This window comes from Athalia rosae, chromosome 1 (assembly GCF_917208135.1).
Source record: "Athalia rosae chromosome 1, iyAthRosa1.1, whole genome shotgun sequence".
NCBI lineage: Eukaryota > Metazoa > Arthropoda > Insecta > Hymenoptera > Athaliidae > Athalia > Athalia rosae.
Genome location: NC_064026.1, coordinates 26481143 through 26500128, shown reverse-complemented (window position 1 = coordinate 26500128; position 18986 = coordinate 26481143). Strand labels below are relative to the sequence as shown.

The 18986-nt window shown below is 38.4% G+C and overlaps 3 protein-coding genes and 1 long non-coding RNA gene across 4 annotated transcripts in view; 3 read left to right on the top strand and 1 right to left on the bottom strand.

The window, feature by feature from the left end:
- Positions 1 to 7869, top strand: part of LOC125501511 — a 113977-nt gene extending 106108 nt beyond the window's left edge. Inside the window, exon 3 of the long non-coding RNA XR_007279101.1 lies at positions 105 to 7869. This is a non-coding gene — a long non-coding RNA (uncharacterized LOC125501511). The remainder of the gene's footprint in view (positions 1 to 104) is intronic.
- Positions 7870 to 8015: 146 nt separating this feature from the next.
- Positions 8016 to 13244, bottom strand: LOC105685271 (erythroid differentiation-related factor 1). Its single transcript, XM_012399238.4, has 9 exons — positions 12837 to 13244; positions 11668 to 12703; positions 11152 to 11571; positions 10263 to 11048; positions 9974 to 10150; positions 9526 to 9893; positions 9083 to 9401; positions 8711 to 9014; positions 8016 to 8579 (listed from the first exon to the last, which is right to left on the bottom strand). The coding sequence occupies exons 1-9, from the start codon at positions 12867 to 12869 to the stop codon at positions 8402 to 8404; spliced, it is 3621 nt and encodes a 1206-aa protein (XP_012254661.2). The 5' UTR covers positions 12870 to 13244; the 3' UTR covers positions 8016 to 8401.
- A 79-nt stretch (positions 13245 to 13323) lies between these two features.
- Positions 13324 to 15964, top strand: LOC105685144 (V-type proton ATPase subunit D). The gene is made up of 4 exons (XM_012398998.3): positions 13324 to 13461; positions 13837 to 13954; positions 14218 to 14703; positions 14818 to 15964. The coding sequence occupies exons 1-4, from the start codon at positions 13421 to 13423 to the stop codon at positions 14908 to 14910; spliced, it is 738 nt and encodes a 245-aa protein (XP_012254421.1). The 5' UTR covers positions 13324 to 13420; the 3' UTR covers positions 14911 to 15964.
- A 138-nt stretch (positions 15965 to 16102) lies between these two features.
- LOC105685159 lies at positions 16103 to 18976 on the top strand. The gene is made up of 3 exons (XM_012399016.4): positions 16103 to 16645; positions 16991 to 17260; positions 17725 to 18976. The coding sequence occupies exons 1-3, from the start codon at positions 16436 to 16438 to the stop codon at positions 17881 to 17883; spliced, it is 639 nt and encodes a 212-aa protein (XP_012254439.1). The 5' UTR covers positions 16103 to 16435; the 3' UTR covers positions 17884 to 18976.
- Positions 18977 to 18986: the final 10 nt, after the last annotated feature.

The following is an 18986-nucleotide window of genomic DNA, read 5'->3' as shown; positions in this document are numbered from 1 at the left end:
ATTTTTCTTCCACCCTCACACCGATGGGTATATAACGGTACATAAAATATAAATATCTATGTATAACGAATGAAATGCACACGTACTCAAATATTCCCTTGTAGGTTTTCCTCAAAGTTCACCAACGAAATCCTTCTTCAGGGTTCCTTGGGGTCCTCTCGGAAGTTCTTACGGCTAGACGTACGGATCTACCACACGAACGTACAATATGTATACGTAAATTACATACATATGCGTGTATATATAGTGTACGACTGTACCCCGTGTAAGGCGTATTATACAAGCTCGTACCGAGAACAATGGTTATCCACGGACAAAGGTCTGTAGAAAAATGAAAGAGACCCCTGTAGACGGGGGCAAGATGAAATCGCCGAGACTCCGAACATAACCAGCTGAAACGATGGAAAGCGACCTGGGGCCGGTCCGCCCGGTTCTCGTCAAGTCACCCCCGAAATCCGTACAATCTAGAAATATTAGAATGAGAAAAATGGAACGTCTCGTTATTCGGAGCTTGCAGGGTATATGGGTGTATGCGTGCACGCGTACCTGAGCATAAAGTGCGTTAATTTCGGGGGGACAAAAAATAATCACCGCGGCCGAAACGAGGGGTGTGAAATCGAGAAATATATTAAAAAGAAAGACGAGCAAAATATTACACCCCACCGCTACAAGGGCCGCATTAGCGAAATAAATTAGGATTGTTTTTTCCCCCAAAATATGTATATTATACGCGACACAAATATGTGCACGGTTCTAACTGAACTTGTGTTCGAACAAAACTTACAACGCAAATGAAATGAAAAAACGAAAGGTAATTTTTTCATCAACCAAAGTTTTTAAAGAAAATTTTTAACGACACAATAAATACGTGGAAACTAATGAAGAAAACCAGAAAAAGAGCAGTCGTCGACCCGATAACGAAACGATTCAATCAAATCAATCAAATGAAATCATTTCTTTGGGTGAAACCTTTGAAAATTCCGATGTAAAACCGTACCCTGTAACTTTATCACTATGAATATTTTCAGGAATAGAGATCGCCAGCTGTCATTATTGTTATTAGTTTTATTAGGCTCTTTATCTGAAATCTTCTTTTTCTTCATCCACTTCTTCGATAGCATCTCACGTTCGCGGCGGAATGTTGGTTGTATTTTTGCCGTTATACTGGCAATTTGCGTTCGCAGCTATCTTCGTAGACATCTGGGCATTAATTAATCCGGCGAATACACGCGACGCGGCAGGGTTAAAGCTGCGAACGCGGGGATGGAATATCGTCTAACTAGCTATACTCGCGTCGAGTCCCAGGTCGACGATACTCGCGTATGATGAAATAATTCCTGCCAATTCCGCGCACTCGATAAAATGAACGAGTCTCCTTTCCAACCCGAGAGTCATCCCTCCTCATTCTCCACTTCCTCATTTCCTTCGCCTGTGCGTACACCAAAGTAGCAACAGCTTTGAACAACGTATCGTCGACCGCTGCAACGTGTAGAAGGACGAGAGAAAAAGAAAAAAAAAAAACAAGACGAAAAAATTATCCGTAAAAGATAATTTTTTTATGAGAATTCCTCGGATCGTACAAGATGAGCATGGTTAGTTGAAAAGAAATTTTCATAATTTCAACAAAGGAATGCCGCGCCGTACGATATATTTATTATATTACTGAAGGGTTTTCAAAGGGGCCGTTTGTACAGAGGTAATAAATTATTTCGCGAATCTAATTTTCCCAGGATTGAGCGAAACAGAAAAAAGATTAATCAGGTGCAGGTCTACCCTGTTTCCTTTTTTCATTATCCTCTTGTTTCATCAAGAGACGAAGGAGAACAAATAAAACGAAGAAAAAAATTGTCAATTTCTGTCACTATTATGCCGCGGAAAGCTGAGTCCCGCAATGTTACCCCTGGGCTGCGACTCGGATTGAGAGTGATTGTGAGTAAAACTTAGGAAGAGTTTTGTTCGAAGCTTTTGCTACTCGCGCTCTAAGGGCGGCGACTACGTCGAGCTCGAGAAAGTGCTTTCTGGAAGCGCTCTCATTAGGAACATCCTCCACGACCATCCATCCCTTCCACGCTTCCATACCGTCTTCGCATTCGCTTTCGTGCTACTCCTGGCGCACAGGCTCTCTTATTGTTTACCGTTCTTTGTCCTCTATATACTTGTATAGATATATACATAGGTATGTGGATAGGGTACCACCTGAAAGATGAAAGAAGAGGCCTCGCAAGGTCTCAAGAATTAGTTTTCAATTTCTGCGTCTCCCTTTGTGTTGCTCTCTTTCGATTCTGTTACGTTTCTCTTCATCTTTCTCGCTCCGTTCTCCTGTTTATCCCTCATACACACAACCCATACCTATCCGCAGCCTCTTCTATACGGACGCTGTAGCCCCATCCGAGAGAATATTTCGGCTGAAATTAAATTTTCAATCTGCTGACGAACGTTTTATATTTTATTCTCTTATGTATTGTAGGAAATATGACGAATGCGAAAACATTACTTGCAATGTATAACTGTGGGGATACTGTTAATCAAAAAATGTGCAACGATGCATCGCCGAACAATATTTAAAATACAATTCCTATCCCAGGGTGAAACGTGAACCACACGGAGCTGAGTAGTGGAGCGGTCCGTAATGGTTCTTTGAGCTCATTAATAAAAATGGAAAAAAAGATGGGTTCGTACTACCGCGTTTTGCTGGAGCTTATTAGCTGTTGATGACGGTGATGTTCGAGAAGGGAGGCTGCTGCAGTGCAGGCTAGGGCTCTTCAACCCGCACGTGCATATTTTAAGAAGTCATCATCGGAGCGCGGTATGGTAGTAATATATTAGCCGACGCGGGACGAATGCGCAACGAAAGAGGAAGAGTCGAAGGCGACGGAGATGACGAGGGAGAAGAATAAAAGAAGTATGAACTTGAGAACGAAGCAAAGGTGTCGTCTGTGTATTGAGAAGAAGCAGAAGAATGAAAAAGAAGATACGCGATGGCGTGGAAAAGGGGTGGGAAACGTTGAATGAGGGGGTGTTGAAAGGGGGTGGTGAGGTAGAGACGTGAAGAGGTGGATGAAAAGTGAAGTGCCACCCGCGGAATACGGGTTAAGTGTCCTTGAGGAAAAAAGATAAGAAAAAAAATGAGCTACATCGCGGCGGACACGAACGGAAATACCGAGACTCGCTCAAATGTCTTTTTACCCCATGCTTATAACTCCGTAGACGTTGCGATTAAACATTTAACGCTGTCCAAGTTTGAAAACTTTCGCCGAGAAATGCTCCCCGCGCGATTCTTCTCCTTTTTTTTCCAACCCCCCCGCTATTCGCTCTGCGATATTTCAAACACTTTAGGAAACAAATTATACATATACGTTGCGGACCCCCACGGGGGTCGCGTCCGCTCTTATCTTCCGCAGGTTGGCGGACAGGCATCCCTTCGAAGTGACGAGCTTTTTCTTCTCCTTCTCCTCCTCCTTCTACTTCTTCTTCTTCTTCTTCTTGATATCTCGTTTTTCTTTTATCTTATTTTTCTCGCTGATTTCCGCAGCTATTCCGCGCCGCTCTAATTTGTTACGGCACTTGCAGGGCTTTCGGAAAAGTTTATCGTACCCCGGCGACCCTTTATACTTTTTCCTTATAAATATATCTACAATAAGATACATCTAATTTATTCTTTAATTTCGGAGAATTAAAATTCGAAGTAACGCGAATAAGGTATACCTGCGGGGAATCGGAAATAAAAATTTGTCAAACTGTAACGAGAAACTCCGAAGATCATGCCTGGAAATTTGAGGTGAATAAGCGCGGTGGGTATCTAGCTTGTAAATCAATGGAATTATATAAAACCGAAGCGAATAACTGTTATCGAATCATCGTTTTCCCGCTAACAGCGCAGCGATTATTCCTCATTTAGTTCTTGGCAATATATCAGGATCCGAAGAAATCAAGCAAGCAAGCAAGCAAGTTATAGCTGGGGGATCGGAAAAGCTCCGGCCAACTGTTACAAGGTATACGCGCGTCAGTCAGTCACGTACACTAACGTCTCGTGAAGCTGGTTGCAATATCGCTCGATTTTTTATTTCCTAACATTTTATCCCCATTCGTTACCTTCTCTCTTTTCTTCCGACGTTTTTTTTCCTGAATTTTTATTTTTTCCCTCTATTTATTTTTTAATCTTCCCAACATTTTTCTCGTATTGTTCTACGCTACATCTTGTCGTTCCTCGTTGTTTTCTTTTTTCTCATTTTAGTTATCGTCTTTTGCTGCCCCCACGTCCTCATCGTAGATTTTTATTTTTAGTAGAAGGATAAAATTCTACTCGTACTTATTGAGCCAATGCAATTGCCCGATAAAATTGGCCAATTTAGCTCTTCGACAGCTGCGCCACGGCCTTCAACGTCTTTGCGCCTTTCTAAATCTTTCACGGAGTGAAGAACGTGGCTCGTATTTTTTTTTTTGTTTCATCTCTGTACGCGCGTTCGTTCAAACGTTAAAAATCTACGTAAAGACGTTGTTAATATTACTCGAACAGCTGACTGCAGGTCGTTCGAATACTTGAGAAATTAATACATTTACGTTCTCCGATCCTGATGGTGCATAAATATCGGAATCACTCTGCAGGCGCGTATATCGACCTCGTGGGAATTAGATTTTCAATATACATAATAATGAGTGGGACTTCTATACGACGGGAGTTTACATGACATACATTCGATTTTTTTTTCTTTCTCGCTCTTCTTTCTTTCTTCTAACTAACAATTCAGCTCGTGTCAAGTCATAAGCTTGCAAATTAAAGAGGAAAGCTGTTCGCCTCTTTTTATGGGTATGTAATATACCTTTTTCATTTCCTCCAAAGACTCGCCTGGGGTATTTCTAGTTATTAATTAATTCATTCGAATTTGGTGTCGCGAACAGACATCGCGGAAGGCGTCCCTGATGCACGTCCCTCGGCTGCTGAAATTTGAATTCATCGCTATAGCTGCTGGTATAGAATTTAATTATGTAACCGATAATAAATCTAACGGTAATGAAAAGCTTCAGGTGACGAGAAACGGTCATTTCTACGTGATGATCAAATAATACTAGTACTTGAGAATCAGAGGAATTGCTAGTTGTTTAAATTCATAAATTCACGGACACGAATTTATTACATACATAATAAGAGTGGTGCTCGCTCATCTCTGCGAACTGACCCACGGGTAGGCAATGAATTTTTCTCGACGGAGATAATGGAAGCAATAAACGCTTTGACGCTTGTTTGCCATTAAATAAAAATACATATTCATGGCTTATTATACGAATGGAAAAGAGTAAAAAATAAAACCAAATTGAAGTCTGGAAAGCTGCATGTCGTCCTGTCGCGTATTTGCAACACGTACCAACTGCTATCGTCGAACCTGTACGATTGCAAAAAAAAAAAGAATTTGAAACGAAAGAAAAAAGAGAGGGTGTAAGAAAAAAAAATGACTTCAATTCCTCTTCGTTTTTTGGGACTTTTTTATCCAGCGTTCGATATATTTATATGCTCATATATGCATACTCTGACCATGAGTACATACACCGTAATTACATATGTACATACGTACATATACGATTCAGGTATATATCGAAAGCGACATGAGAATCTGCACTCGATACACTACTCCAAGTACATACCATACCATATACTCGTTTGGTGAGTTCGACAGAGCGCGTCTGTTTTCGCACATCGAGGCTAAACGGAGCAGCAATAAGGATGTGTAAAAAAGGTAAAAGGAAAAAAATGAGGCAAATAAAAAGCAGCGGAAAAGGAAATCGAGGGGGAAGGTGGTAGGAACGAGGTGAGGAAGGGAATTCGTGGGTATATACAAGGCGGAAGATAAAGGGGGAGTGGAAAGCCATCGGTCCAAGAGGGATGCGACTGACAGTCAATTGTTATCTCGAGGTACGTTCGGCCGCCATTGATCATCTGAAAAGGGGAAGATATATACCCTTGGGACTCCGACGAGCAAGACGACGAAGAGAAACACTCCAAAAATATAGGCAAAGTCTCCCTCAGGATAAATTGCGATCGAATTAAATTTAACAGGAGGAAAAAAACAGTCGGATAGTTGGATAACTGGCGAGGGTGGATATAAAAGTTTTAACAGAAATTTCTCGTATCGTGTAACAAACTACCCATTTTCTACGTATTCGCATACTCGCTCGATGTACTAAATCTCGTTGCTGGAAAAAATTCGAACGAACGAATTCAGGGGTATAAAGATTCCTCTCACAATTTCTCAAATTTCTCCGTTAATTCAATGATTTTCAAATTCTATTATAAGATATGGTTTAAAAAAAAATTATACGTGTGTTATATCCGAGCGGCACGAAGAAAAGAATAAAAATTCCCTCCAGTCACGTCGCTTTCCGGTGTGGTGCGCGTGTATAAAATCTACAAAGAAATTTGCCGCGACTGAAGCGAGAAAAGAAAAAAGAGGAGAAGAGTATGAAAAATTTGCCGCTCATTCCGATCCTCCCCGCGTTTTCTGTATCAGCTGGGAACCGACACCCCTTGGATCGCTCCGAAGCACGCAGTGTTAGCCTGCCTGGCTGGCTCTCTGCGACGATCACGTCCAGTTAAAACAATTATATTGAATTTCCAAGAAGAGCGGGAGCCTGTAGGGAGATTATTACGCGGATTACGTAAATTAAATCGTCAGACTAAAAAGATGGGGAAATGTTTCGCTTAGAAGTCCAGGCACGTTCAACCGACCCTCGAGCTCTTCGGCCGCAGTGCGAAACGAACGCCAACGGACATAGGCCGACAAACAGATTGACGGATGGATGGACCCGCTCGTCAAACAAAGAAGATTCCTCTTGTTGTCCGCGCTATTTTATTTTATTTTATTCATTTACTTATCACCGTTCGTTCGCTTCTTTTTTATATTGGCAATGTTCGGAAGACGTGTGCAGGCATTGAATCAACTAAAATAGAAGGAATATACACGTACGACGCGATGGAAAAAAAAGAAACACTTTCAGAAGTGTTCTTCAGTTTCGTGTTTTCCGCGTGTTCCAATCGTCGCTCCGAGACTTCGAACGGGCGGCCAGAAATGAGAACATTTTAAAAACAGAGCACGTAGCGTCTGTTTATTCAAATTTTCTCAAACACATACATAAAATTTTTCTCTTCGCAGGGCGATTTGAAACCATATTTCATCTATACCAACTTCCGAGTTGCGCGATACCCCTCACCTATATTCTTCATACAATGCTTATTCGAAAAACTTTTATAGCGCGTTGAGACACCATCGTAATTTGACGCGAAACGTAAGTTAGTGTTGTTGAGAAAAATTCAGTATCACATGCGGAGCTTCACTTTCATACATATCTTTCGATTCAGAGTATACTATAAATGTAGGTAAAGAAAACTCAATCACAAAAGAGTGGAAAAAAAACCAGGAGTGTTTCAATTCAAGCCAGGAATAGCAAAAGAGCTAGCTCATTCCGAATGATTTATAGCATCTATTTCAACACGCTGTCACCAAAAAACTATCATAAGCAGGCGGTTATTCAATTTGAAACCCCACCTGCGGTAGGTATATGATAAAAAAATAAACTTCTGGATATTTTGCCTTGTTTCTTTCGAGTTTTTACTTTTATCGAGCTTCCGCGGTTCGCTAAGATAGGTCGGGTTTCACGTCCCAGGTGGGCAACCCATCCGCAGAAAGTTTTACGCCACTCATTCGCGCCAGTCTTCAAAACTCGGCCGAAAAGTTTAACGGTTTAAACCTTGGAGCAAAGTTAATCAGGGTTAATGATACCCGAGGCACCACGGGGCACTTTGGCGACATCGTCTTGCTAAAAACCCCCTCCCGTAACGACGTTAACGTCTCAAGACGTTTATACTTACTGTGGAATATTATTAGTAAACTTAATTTTCCATGTGCACAGTGCACAATGGAACAAAGGTTCCATGGGTATTGGTGTACCATCGTCAACTATGTTATTTGCTTTTAGATAGACAAGTATACCTCGAACACCACCAAATTACACAGAAAACGTGATTCAAAATCAACGTGTTTATTTATCATTTCACGAGTGTAGTATTAATCAAATGACATAGGTATTTACAAATTACAAAACTATGGTATTCACTTTCACTAAATATTAAAAACATATTAAACCAAGATATTATTTATAGTAAACGTAACAAATGTTATTTCTTTTTCTTATTATAATAATCACAATTTAAGAGTGAAACGAAGAAATGAACCCGCGATCGACATAGTCGACATTTTGTTTTCAAGTGCCAAACATTATTGTTAAATTTCATAAATAATTGAAAGGTAAAACAAATTCAAGTCTATACAAAAATACTTTCACAGAATATTATTCTGAATATACATATAATAACTTGCCAATCATAAGGTGAAGCTTTGAGCTCGAAATTTCATTTCGTAATTTTAGTCCGCGGCTGGACGTTTGCTTCGTGGACAAAATTTTCTATGTAATCTTGAAGAGTTTTGAGAAGATTTCTAATATGCTCAATCAGCGCATAACTAGATAAACTTCCAGGCCTGAGAGTCTGGCTGTAACAATTTTTGTACAAAATTGCTAAGCTGTCGGATCTGAAATTAGGATTTGTGAATATAATAATTAAATTCATAGTTCTAATTACATTTCGGACTGACAATGAAATAACGTGATGATGCTGTACAAAAAAAAATAATGTTGAAAAAGAGAATGTTGCAATACTCACTCTTTTTTTTCATTTGCGCCAGGATTTTTTGCAAGACAAAGTTTGGTGATTGACCTGAACAAGAATTGAAGCCGCTGCTCGAGAAGTACAATTAACTTTTCCTCTTCTTCACTCAGCTTTTCTTCTTCAGATTTATCATTTTTGAGAAGTATGTCAGTTTGATTATCACAGACTTCAGACTTATCGGTTTTAAGTTTTATTCCCTTGTTCCTATCATGTAACACATCTAAGATTGGTCTACATTGCAGAATCAGATCAATGCCAGCTTGATAAAATTTCAGTTTACTGTTGAACGTTGTTGAACCTACAATATAAATGAAATGTATCAATTTTTCTCGTGGCTTTCAGTACCACCCTTTCATAAAAACTCACATTGTGCCTGAAATTCTGCCAAAGCGACTCTTTCCATTTGCACAGTTAGAAATTCTGTGGCTTGTTCTAATGAAAGTAACAACTTGGCTGCTTTCTCATAGTAGAGTTTGCACAGTTGTAGAGTTGTTTTTCTTTTGTTTGTATCAACATCTGCTTCCATCTCCCTATAGACTCGATGATAAAGAGAAGCTAGTCGATGTTGAATATTTGCAGCCCTAAATTGATAAACTGGCTGCCGTGGACCAGGTGTCTCCACGTCGCAATGTTTTAAAGCCTTTTGCAGAATTTCAACAACCTCCCGTTCAAGCTCCTCTTCCGTCTGTAATATTTGAACGAAGCACTCGATTTGAGAATGATGAAACGTCCACCAATTCAGCAGTTTATGTAACTGCGCGATTCAATAATCTCGTTTCAAGTAACTTCAAAATTCGTTGTATACCAACCTTCATTCCAGGAGCTGGATAATCCTGCAGTAGCGTAGCCATGGTATATAGCGTGGTTGACATTTCCCAAGTAACAGTATCCCAGATAGCGGCGTTAGATTTCCTAGATCCCAGGACTTGTAGAGCCTTCTGATAACTGATTAGTGCTTTGTTGTAAAAGTGTCTTTCCTGCGATTGTTGCTTCATATGTATGTGAGCACAGAGGCGCATGAGTCGCCCGGAATTTGAATGTAAAAGGGCTAAGTTCGCCTCGTCATGAACGGTTTCAAAGGCTTTGACACCTGCCTCCAAGTGTGTCGAGGATCGAGTAAGAAGCTTCGTTACATCAGCGTTAGAACTTTCTTCGGATTCGTCGCTCTGGTAGCAGGCTGTGTGGGTAAATAGATCAAGAATTTTTTTTTCCTGAAGGGACAGAAATCATAATTATCGATTCTATAATCTTACATACCAGCCTGATTCATGTAGAGAACACCCAACTCATTATGAATATTTCCTAATCTTCGTAATAAATTATTTTTGTCAATTTCAAGGGGTTCCAAGGACAGAGCTCTTTCATAGCACTTATAAGATGCTTCGAGTGTTTCTTCCAGATTATCCAAACTCTGAGGCAACAGACGATTACCACCTAAAATTATTAGAAAGATATTTAGTTATCGGAAGAAATGTCTCCTAATGAAAAAATCAATTAACTAGTTTTGCTAACGGTGATTAAGGTACTTTTCATGAAAAACACTTACTAGAGTCCAGATATTTGGTAATGTATATTTCATCAAGAATTTTTCCATCAATATCGTTCTTCAGATTGTATTCCCGTTTATGTTTATCAATATTATTCCAGTCTTGAACAGTCATGAAACAACTATCTCCAGCTCTTCCAAGCAGATAACTAATAAGTTTGTCATTCTTTACGTGACAGAAGGTCTCCAGAATTTCTTGACATCTCAGAACGGCTAAGATATATCTAAGCGATGCCCCGTAGTTGTTTGCGGTATATTCGTTTTCTGCCAGTACCGCAAAAATTAGTGAAGCTTTCTCATACAGCAAAGTTTTCAGATGAGCATTCCAGCTAAGATTGTCATTTTTTTTTGGAGCTTGCCAAGTGGGTAACGTTTCTGCTTTAGATTTACACAACAAGGCTTTAGGCGTAGAGTCTTGGTCGAGCGATTTGGCTGAATTTACGTCCGTTTTTTTATTCTTCTTCGACTTTCCTTTTTTTTTTTGACCCACATCCACATTTTCTACAATCTCATTTGAACTCTGATTCAGAGATGCGTACGGCATGGGGATAGCTTGGAAAGGTTTGGCCATCGGAGGATTAGCCTCTTCAAACTGTCTTTCATCTGTTTTGAGAAGGTCTTCTTTCTTGTTAGGGTCACTTTCTGGACAATCCTCGGTAGGAAAATATATCAAACACTCCAGGCCATTAGCGACGTGTTCCAATGCCGCACGACATCTTTCCTCGACTGTACCGCACAGTGGAGGAGGTTTATATTTAAGTTCATCATTTTCTCGCTGCTCTTTCACTGAAAATTATTTCAATAATTATCAGGGAACTATTCACGTGATATTTACATTCGGAAAAAAATTAAGGGTGAAATGAAAATAGAAAAGAATATTCAGACTCACAGGGAGCTAGACTTAGGGATTTGATAGCCACGCTAACTTCTTCATCAAAGTTGTCCAAGTTGTTCTCAGCCTCTCGACCACTGCTACATTCACTCTGAGCATCTTCTTCTTCGCTTTGATCTACCAGCCCAGGGCTGGCAGGATCAGTATCAGCAGGTATGTACAAATCCGAAAGCATATAATGAGCAGATGTGACTATTTGAGGATATTTTTTCTTTGATAATAGCTGAACACAATTCTTTAGTAGCATCCGAATTGTACCCTGCTGTCTGCGATAGTCAGAAGAATATTTCATGTTCCTAGCTACGCGATACAACAGCATTGCAACTGGGACTGTGAACGGATTCTGACCCTTCTCATCCGAAAAATCAGTACAAAGTGAAGTTAAATCATACAACTTGACCACATCATCATCCTTGCCTGTGAAAATAACGTTAGCGGTATTTCATTTGAAAACTAATACCCGATTCTGGAATAAATGAATCCAGTTATGAAAATAATTTACATCGTTGTTACCTTTAAACAACCAGTAGGTGTGCCCAGCCTTAGTTGCATTACTTTTCAAAAAGCTTAGTATATTTTGAGCTACATCTCTGATAACTTTTGGGCTGAACTTTGAGTTATCTAAATTAGGCAAATCCTCAGTTTTGATGAGCTCATACTTTTGCACAATTCCATCAAGATGGTAACACATCACTACTTCTGGGACATTACACATCAAATTATCAAGCCAATAATCGATACCAGTTAATACATTGATTGGTTTTGTCATATCTCTTAATCTCAAGCTGATACATGGATGGGTTTGGCCACCAAATATCGGCATATCTGTCCCAATTAGCATCTGGATGTTTTCAAAAGTCCAGACAACGTTTCTAGCAAAACTATGACTGTAACTTGGATCTGGTAATTTTTCTTCGTGAGTTGGCTCAGGCAACTGAGGTTCTAATGGGGTAACAGGTAGCTCAGGTATCTTGTTTTGCTTTGTATTATTATCAGCAACAACCAAAGAATGATAGAGAAACTTTGAGACAAGATTTTTCTGCTGCAAAGTATTTCGGCTGTTAGTTTTATGGAACAATCTCTTTCCCTTGTTTTCCACATTCCGGAACACATGATCATACAAAAATTTCTGTAGCCATTCCCAGTCACTTTCTGCTTGTCTAAGTAAGTATTTATGAATATCAAAATCGTCTATCAGCAGAGTATTCTCGACCCTGTGAACCATCATAGATACTAGTCCTTGACTATAAGGCAGTTTTAGTAATTTTTTTATATTTTCCGCATCTGAGACAACATCTACTTCTCCTACACAATCCGGAAACATGTGAGCCATACGAAAGCTAGAGAAGCCTGAACTGTGGGACCAAACACTCTGTAGGCCATAAGTTTGGGCTGAGCTACTCAGCCAGTTACTGGGTGGTAAATTTAAATCCGTATTACATTGTAGTCGTGCATATGTAGCTGGGATAACTGCAGAATATTTGACAACCGCAGTTGATTTGACAGGCTTTTTTGGCGAATCCGGTGCCGTGAGTGGCTTTGAATCCTCCTGAAAGTGAAATATTATCATTCAGATTCAAGGAAAGACGTTTTACACCTGGATCCAGAAATTCCGTTTGCGGATCATCTTCTGTTATCTATGAATTGTTGATGATCTATTGTTTAGCAATGATAAGACTAACCTCGTCGACATCGTTGCTATTGTTGTCAGACATTCTGATAGTTTTTGTACTATTAAAATCTTCGAATATCAACGATTAGGATGAGGTTTAGAACATCTTCTAGCACTAAACAGATTCTCTTCTGTTAACGATTTGAATACAACATAATAGAATCAACAGGACCACATTTACACTATTGCAAGGGCAAACGAAAACTGATACCGTTGAGCACTGACACTGACTCTGTCTGACACCATGTTCATTCTCTAATGTTCTGGAACTCCCATGAACTAGCTAGAAAGAATTTTCATCTGAAAACTGCTTGACGCTCCAATAAGGGGTGTACCGACTGATTCCAAAGGGATAGCAAAAGCTCTGTGTTGCCATAAAATACACTGAAAAATCTGTATTGCCTTGAGATGGTAAGCAAACGCTTCTCTTTAGTATCCATGAGGCTGACCCGCAGAGTCGTCATTGATTTCGTCCATATTTCATCACATGCTTTTCACGGTTCGTTTCCGGACTCTAGATAAACCAAGGAACGGTTCATTTCCAGATGTCAGCTGATTAAACTCATTTCTGTCTGCTTGCTGTTCGGAAGAAATATGTCCGGAAAAGACAGGCTACCCATTTTCCCTTCTCGGGGGTAAGTATAGCGATCAATTCGCCTCACGATTCATGTCTAATAGTTCCAATATGCTAGGGTGATATTGACCCACCTCCTAAAAATATGCGCTCATATTAGTGATGCGTTTTTACCTGCCTCCAAAAGTGGGTGTAACCCCCTAGGAATAACAAATTTGGGAGTATCAATAACTTACACATATTGAATAATTTGGTATTTGTCTTTCAACCAGTCATTCACTTGAATCAGAACTTTCTATAATATTCTCCTGTATTTCCAAAATTTTGCTCTTCACCTGAAGGTGAAAACCTAACTATGTAGTTCACCAGCTATCTCATATTTATTATAGATGAAGGAGTCTAAATTAATCCTAGCTAATTATTCACTTGATTTCAGTGCCCAGATGTTGATGAAGTCACGTCTGGCTGGAGCACAAAAGGGACATGGATTGCTCAAGAAGAAAGCAGACGCGTTACAGATGAGATTCAGAATGATTTTAGGAAAAATCATTGAGGTGATTCCTCACTATTAAATTAACATGCTTCATAATGTCCCCCTAAAGATTAGATGTTGTATGGACATATGTTACAAGATTTTTCCTGAAAACTTGTTGCATTCAATTTTTTAAGCCAGGTGTAAGAAACCTGTTTATAGCTTTTATTCATTTAGTTTGAGTTGTTCACAAGTTACATTCAAAGACTGAACTCATGTTTGCTATTCGGAAGTTATCAGTGCTGACTTATCCAATGTGATTTGTATCATATTTTACATTTATAGACAAAAACTTTGATGGGGGAAGTAATGAAGGAAGCAGCCTTTTCATTGGCAGAGGCAAAGTTTGCGACAGGTGACTTCAATCAAGTGGTACTTCAAAACGTAACAAAGGCGCAGATTAAAATTCGTTCCAAGAAAGACAATGTTGCTGGTGTGAATCTTCCAGTTTTTGAATCTTATACAGATGGTACAGATACTTATGAATTGGCTGGGTTGGCTAGAGGTGGTCAACAATTGGCTAAGTTGAAGAAAAATTATCAAAAGGCTGTTAAGCTGCTCGTTGAGCTTGCATCTTTACAGACAAGTTTTGTAACTCTGGATGAAGTTATCAAGATCACAAATCGACGTGTCAATGCCATTGAGCATGTTATCATCCCGAGAATCGAACGCACATTAGCATACATTATTTCAGAGTTGGATGAGCTAGAAAGAGAGGAATTCTATAGGTTGAAGAAGATCCAGGATAAGAAGAAGATTGCCAAGGCAAAGGTAAGATTATTAGATGACTCTTGATAAGATCACGATTAATAATCAACATACATCCATGTGCATGCAAATCACTTGTAATACCTTTTGATTCACGTTTCGTATTATGTTTTGCAGACCGAAGCTGCACGGTTAGCGAGTATCGAAGCAGGAAAGTACGTAGATGTGGCAAACATGCTCGATGAAGGTGATGAAGATATACTCTTCTAAAAATTGTAAATAACTGCACTGAAATACTTGGAAAAACATAGTGTAGGGTATATCGCGTCAGAGACAGGATCTTTGGACATGTATGCTCTGTGCCATGATCTCCAATACATCAAAATCGATGAAAACTTCAAATAGATTCGTTATAATCAGACAATACCTAAGAGCTGTTAGTGAAAGAAAGAGAAACAGGATTGCGTATTAAACACGATACTCAGTTCTTCTGGTCGTGGCTTGTAAAATATTTCCAAGATGTTTGGTACTGATTTTCTGTCCCAATAAGTCTGATCGTGACATGTATATCCAATAAAAATCATGACAGATAAACACCAAATGTTTCAGGCAAGAGTCCATTGATACTTCATATTCCCACAGATACTCAGCTCTATTTCTTTTTCTGCTCTTAGCCAGCCTTTGTAAAGTACATTCACCAGTATAACTTCCCTAGTAGTCTCTGATCAAAAAGCTGTTAGCTCCCTAGCTTTTTTTTCACAGACTCATCGCCAGATTCAGTACTCTGGTAGCCAGTTTATTACAGTTGATTTATTGTAAAAAGCATCGAGTATTAGTTTCTCTACTAATATTTTTAGTTTCACGGTGTACCCGCGAACACCCAACCGTGCGATTCCACCATGATACAATTTCTGCTGACATGGTTAAATTTATGTCAACTACCAAGATTACATTATCGTAGTAGTTTGCGAAGATCCAGCTAAAAGTATTAATGAGATGCGATGTGATAGTAATAAGTTTACCTTAAATATATGCGATACGATATTATACCACACCTTGCTACAGTTTCCTAAACTACATCAATTATCGGCGCATAAGTGAAGTGGATACACTATTTAGGTTTATTGCAATTCGTTTGTAGTATATAGATATATATTCATTTTAATGCTTAGAAAAATTATATTTAATTCTAGAACATAGGAACATCATATAAATTACTTGGAACGTAATGAAAAAAATATATGTACACGTTAGTATTCAATATGTATGTGGTTTTGGCTTAATCTCTGTACCTAAATGTATAAAGTGATTTATAATTAGCCTACTCCATTGCTCGTGAGTTTTTATTTCTGTTTTATAGTCTTTGCAAATTATCTATACAAGATTTTATAAAAATGTATTGCTCATGCAATATTAACATTGTACGAGCACATTTAAAGTTCAGATCGAAATCCATACCAGAGCGCGAGAAATATGATCCGCGCAAAAATATTGTACCTGTATCTGTATCTTTAAAAGAACATTTGAATCTACTCCATTGAGCACAGGGTACGGATTGTATAATAAATGATTGAAGCGACTCAATTACTCGGTAAAGCACTCGTGCCGAGGTATCTTCGATATAATAATGCAATTGGAAAATAATGCAATTCTATGGAAAAATCGGTTGGAACTGGGTCAATCAATATAAACAGAGACAACCAAGCCTTCACCCTTATTCTCTGGACCCTCATCCCTGTAGCTGGAGCTTTCACCAAAGACGCGTGCGTCTGAATTTCCCTGTTCATTACAGAACATGGCTCCCGATCTGAAAGTTGTGCCAATCCCGGAAGACAGATTTTCCGACGTGATAGTTCACCTGAGAGATAATTTTTTCGCCGACGAACCTCTTAACAGAGCGGTCAAGCTCTGTGAACGTGGCGAACCTCATGTTGCGCTGGAAACGCATAGCTTGGCGACTCTACACCAAGGATTTTCACGGATGGCTGTCACCGAAGATGGACTGGTAAATTAAATTTACTCGCCATAATTATACCTTTTTTTATTATTGAATTGAATTCATTAAAATCTAACCCGTGAGGCGGGCTTTTCTCAAATTCATTTTCACATATTCGTATCTAGACATAATTAGCCGGCACACCTCCAGTACCTAAACGTTGAGCTGAAATTCGTACTTTGTTCCTCGTTTGATTTATTGAATCCCAATTGTGAATGATGCGAATATGATAGTAATATAGTATGAATGATAAAACATATGATAAATTAATTATATGATAGAGTTTCTATTTATTTACGCATACGTAAATCTACAAGATTACCAAAACAAGTCATGCTGAAGAAATGATTTTAGATTGCGGGCGTCGCTCTGAACGGGACCGTGCGAAAAGGCGAACGAGAAGAGGCGGAATCTCGCCTTCTTGAAATGTCTGATGAAAAGTTCAAAATAATTTTTAGTCTGCTCTATGGTGTTAATGAAAAGGTCGACTTGTTTTCAAAGTACCACGTGGATAAGATTTTTGAATGCCGGATTTTAAGCGTTGCCGACAACTTCAGGGGCAAAGGATTAGCTTCTACTCTGATGACCGATAGCATGGAAACAGCAAGAGCAGCTGGGTTTAAGGTGAAATTATACACTCCGAAAATTAGTCAAGGAAATTTTTTTCTTTTTTACTTCTGTTAATTTATTGCCTGATTATTGATCCCTAAAGTTATATGTATCGCTACCTATATTATTACCAATGTGCAATGTGTAGCGCAAAATACCTCAATTGTTAAAATTTCAAAAATATTCTGATAAAAAGTCAAAATTGAACTAGAGTATTGTGCATCTGCAGAATTAATTTATGTATTTTAATATTTTTCAGCGCATGTGATCTTCAGTTCATTTGCATGGATGGTTTTCTTTTCTGTCCACTCCAACGTGTGAATATTATATTTACCTATTTTTTTTTACCCATTTTGGCAAACTCTGATGGATTAATTTATTCAATTACATGGAAAATATAGTAGAAATTTCTTGATCTTATGTGAAATTTCGCATTTATAATATTCCCGTGCTCTGATGATTTCTACGGAAAAATTTAGGTCTTCAAAGCCGACGCAACCGGAATATATTCTCAGAAAATCTGTACAAACTTTGGATTCGAAATAGCAGCCGAGATCCGTTACTGCGAAATTGACGAAAGCATCAGACCGGAGCCACCGCACGAAGCCTTGAAGCTTATGGTAAAGATTTTAGAATAATAAGTTATTAATGGATCTGTGAGAGAAAAAGCCAACGCACAACAGGCAGATTGTAGTCTGTTAAACCTAATATGTTCATGATGCATATATACCTATGCAAAAATTATAATTGCATAGGTATGGATATATCCATGTTTTATCTGTTTGGACCGTTTACACGTGACAATAAAAGCTCTCTAATGATAATTCATTTGAAAAATGAAGACAAAAAAGACAAATACGAACAATTGAGCTGAATTTTCTGAATACTTATTATAATACCAAAAGGCAATTTATATCGCTATTTATACATGTATTATGTCTATAATGTTCTGAAAGAGCTTTTGTTAACGATATACCTTGAATATTTCGAAAGTATAGAAAGTTAAGTATCTAAAAGTACTATACATGTGTGTATACAGAAATAACATAGTTATTGCTCGTGTTATTGTTGCAATTGATTAGAAGTTTAAGGGAAAACGAAAGAACCTGTTTTACAACATACTTTGAAGTAGCCGACCGAAAAAAATTATTATATCATTATATAGAAATATATTATACTTATATATGAATGTTACATTTTCTAAGAACGTTTAAGATTGATGTTATATTTACAAGTATTGTGCGAAAGAAGCCGCAGGTGCAGAATATACCGTTACAACGCAAACGGACATGTTTAAAACTGATCCATTTCCTCATTTGCTACTCGAACTATAGTTCGTGATAGATTAATCAATCAACTACAAATTGCAGCTGCCACAGTTCTGAGCCAAAGTATTTATAATTATGGTCACTGATTGATAGTATACTCATCCGCGGATGAGATTAATGCAAATTCGAGAAATTAAAATATATTGCAATACCAAGTTGATTTGTAATAACTGCAGGGAATTTTCACTTGTTATCCTGATATTTTTTGTGATTTTCTATCAGAGATATACCTAACTCATTTGTAGAGGTAGTTATTATTATGCATTGAAAAATGGGTCCATATGCCAAATTTTATGAAGTTAATGAATTACAAATGAATATTTAAATATTATTGATGTGAAGTGTGAAGAAATGAATAATGAAGTATTATATGTATACATATATGTTATTTCTTAAGGATGTCCAGGAAAATG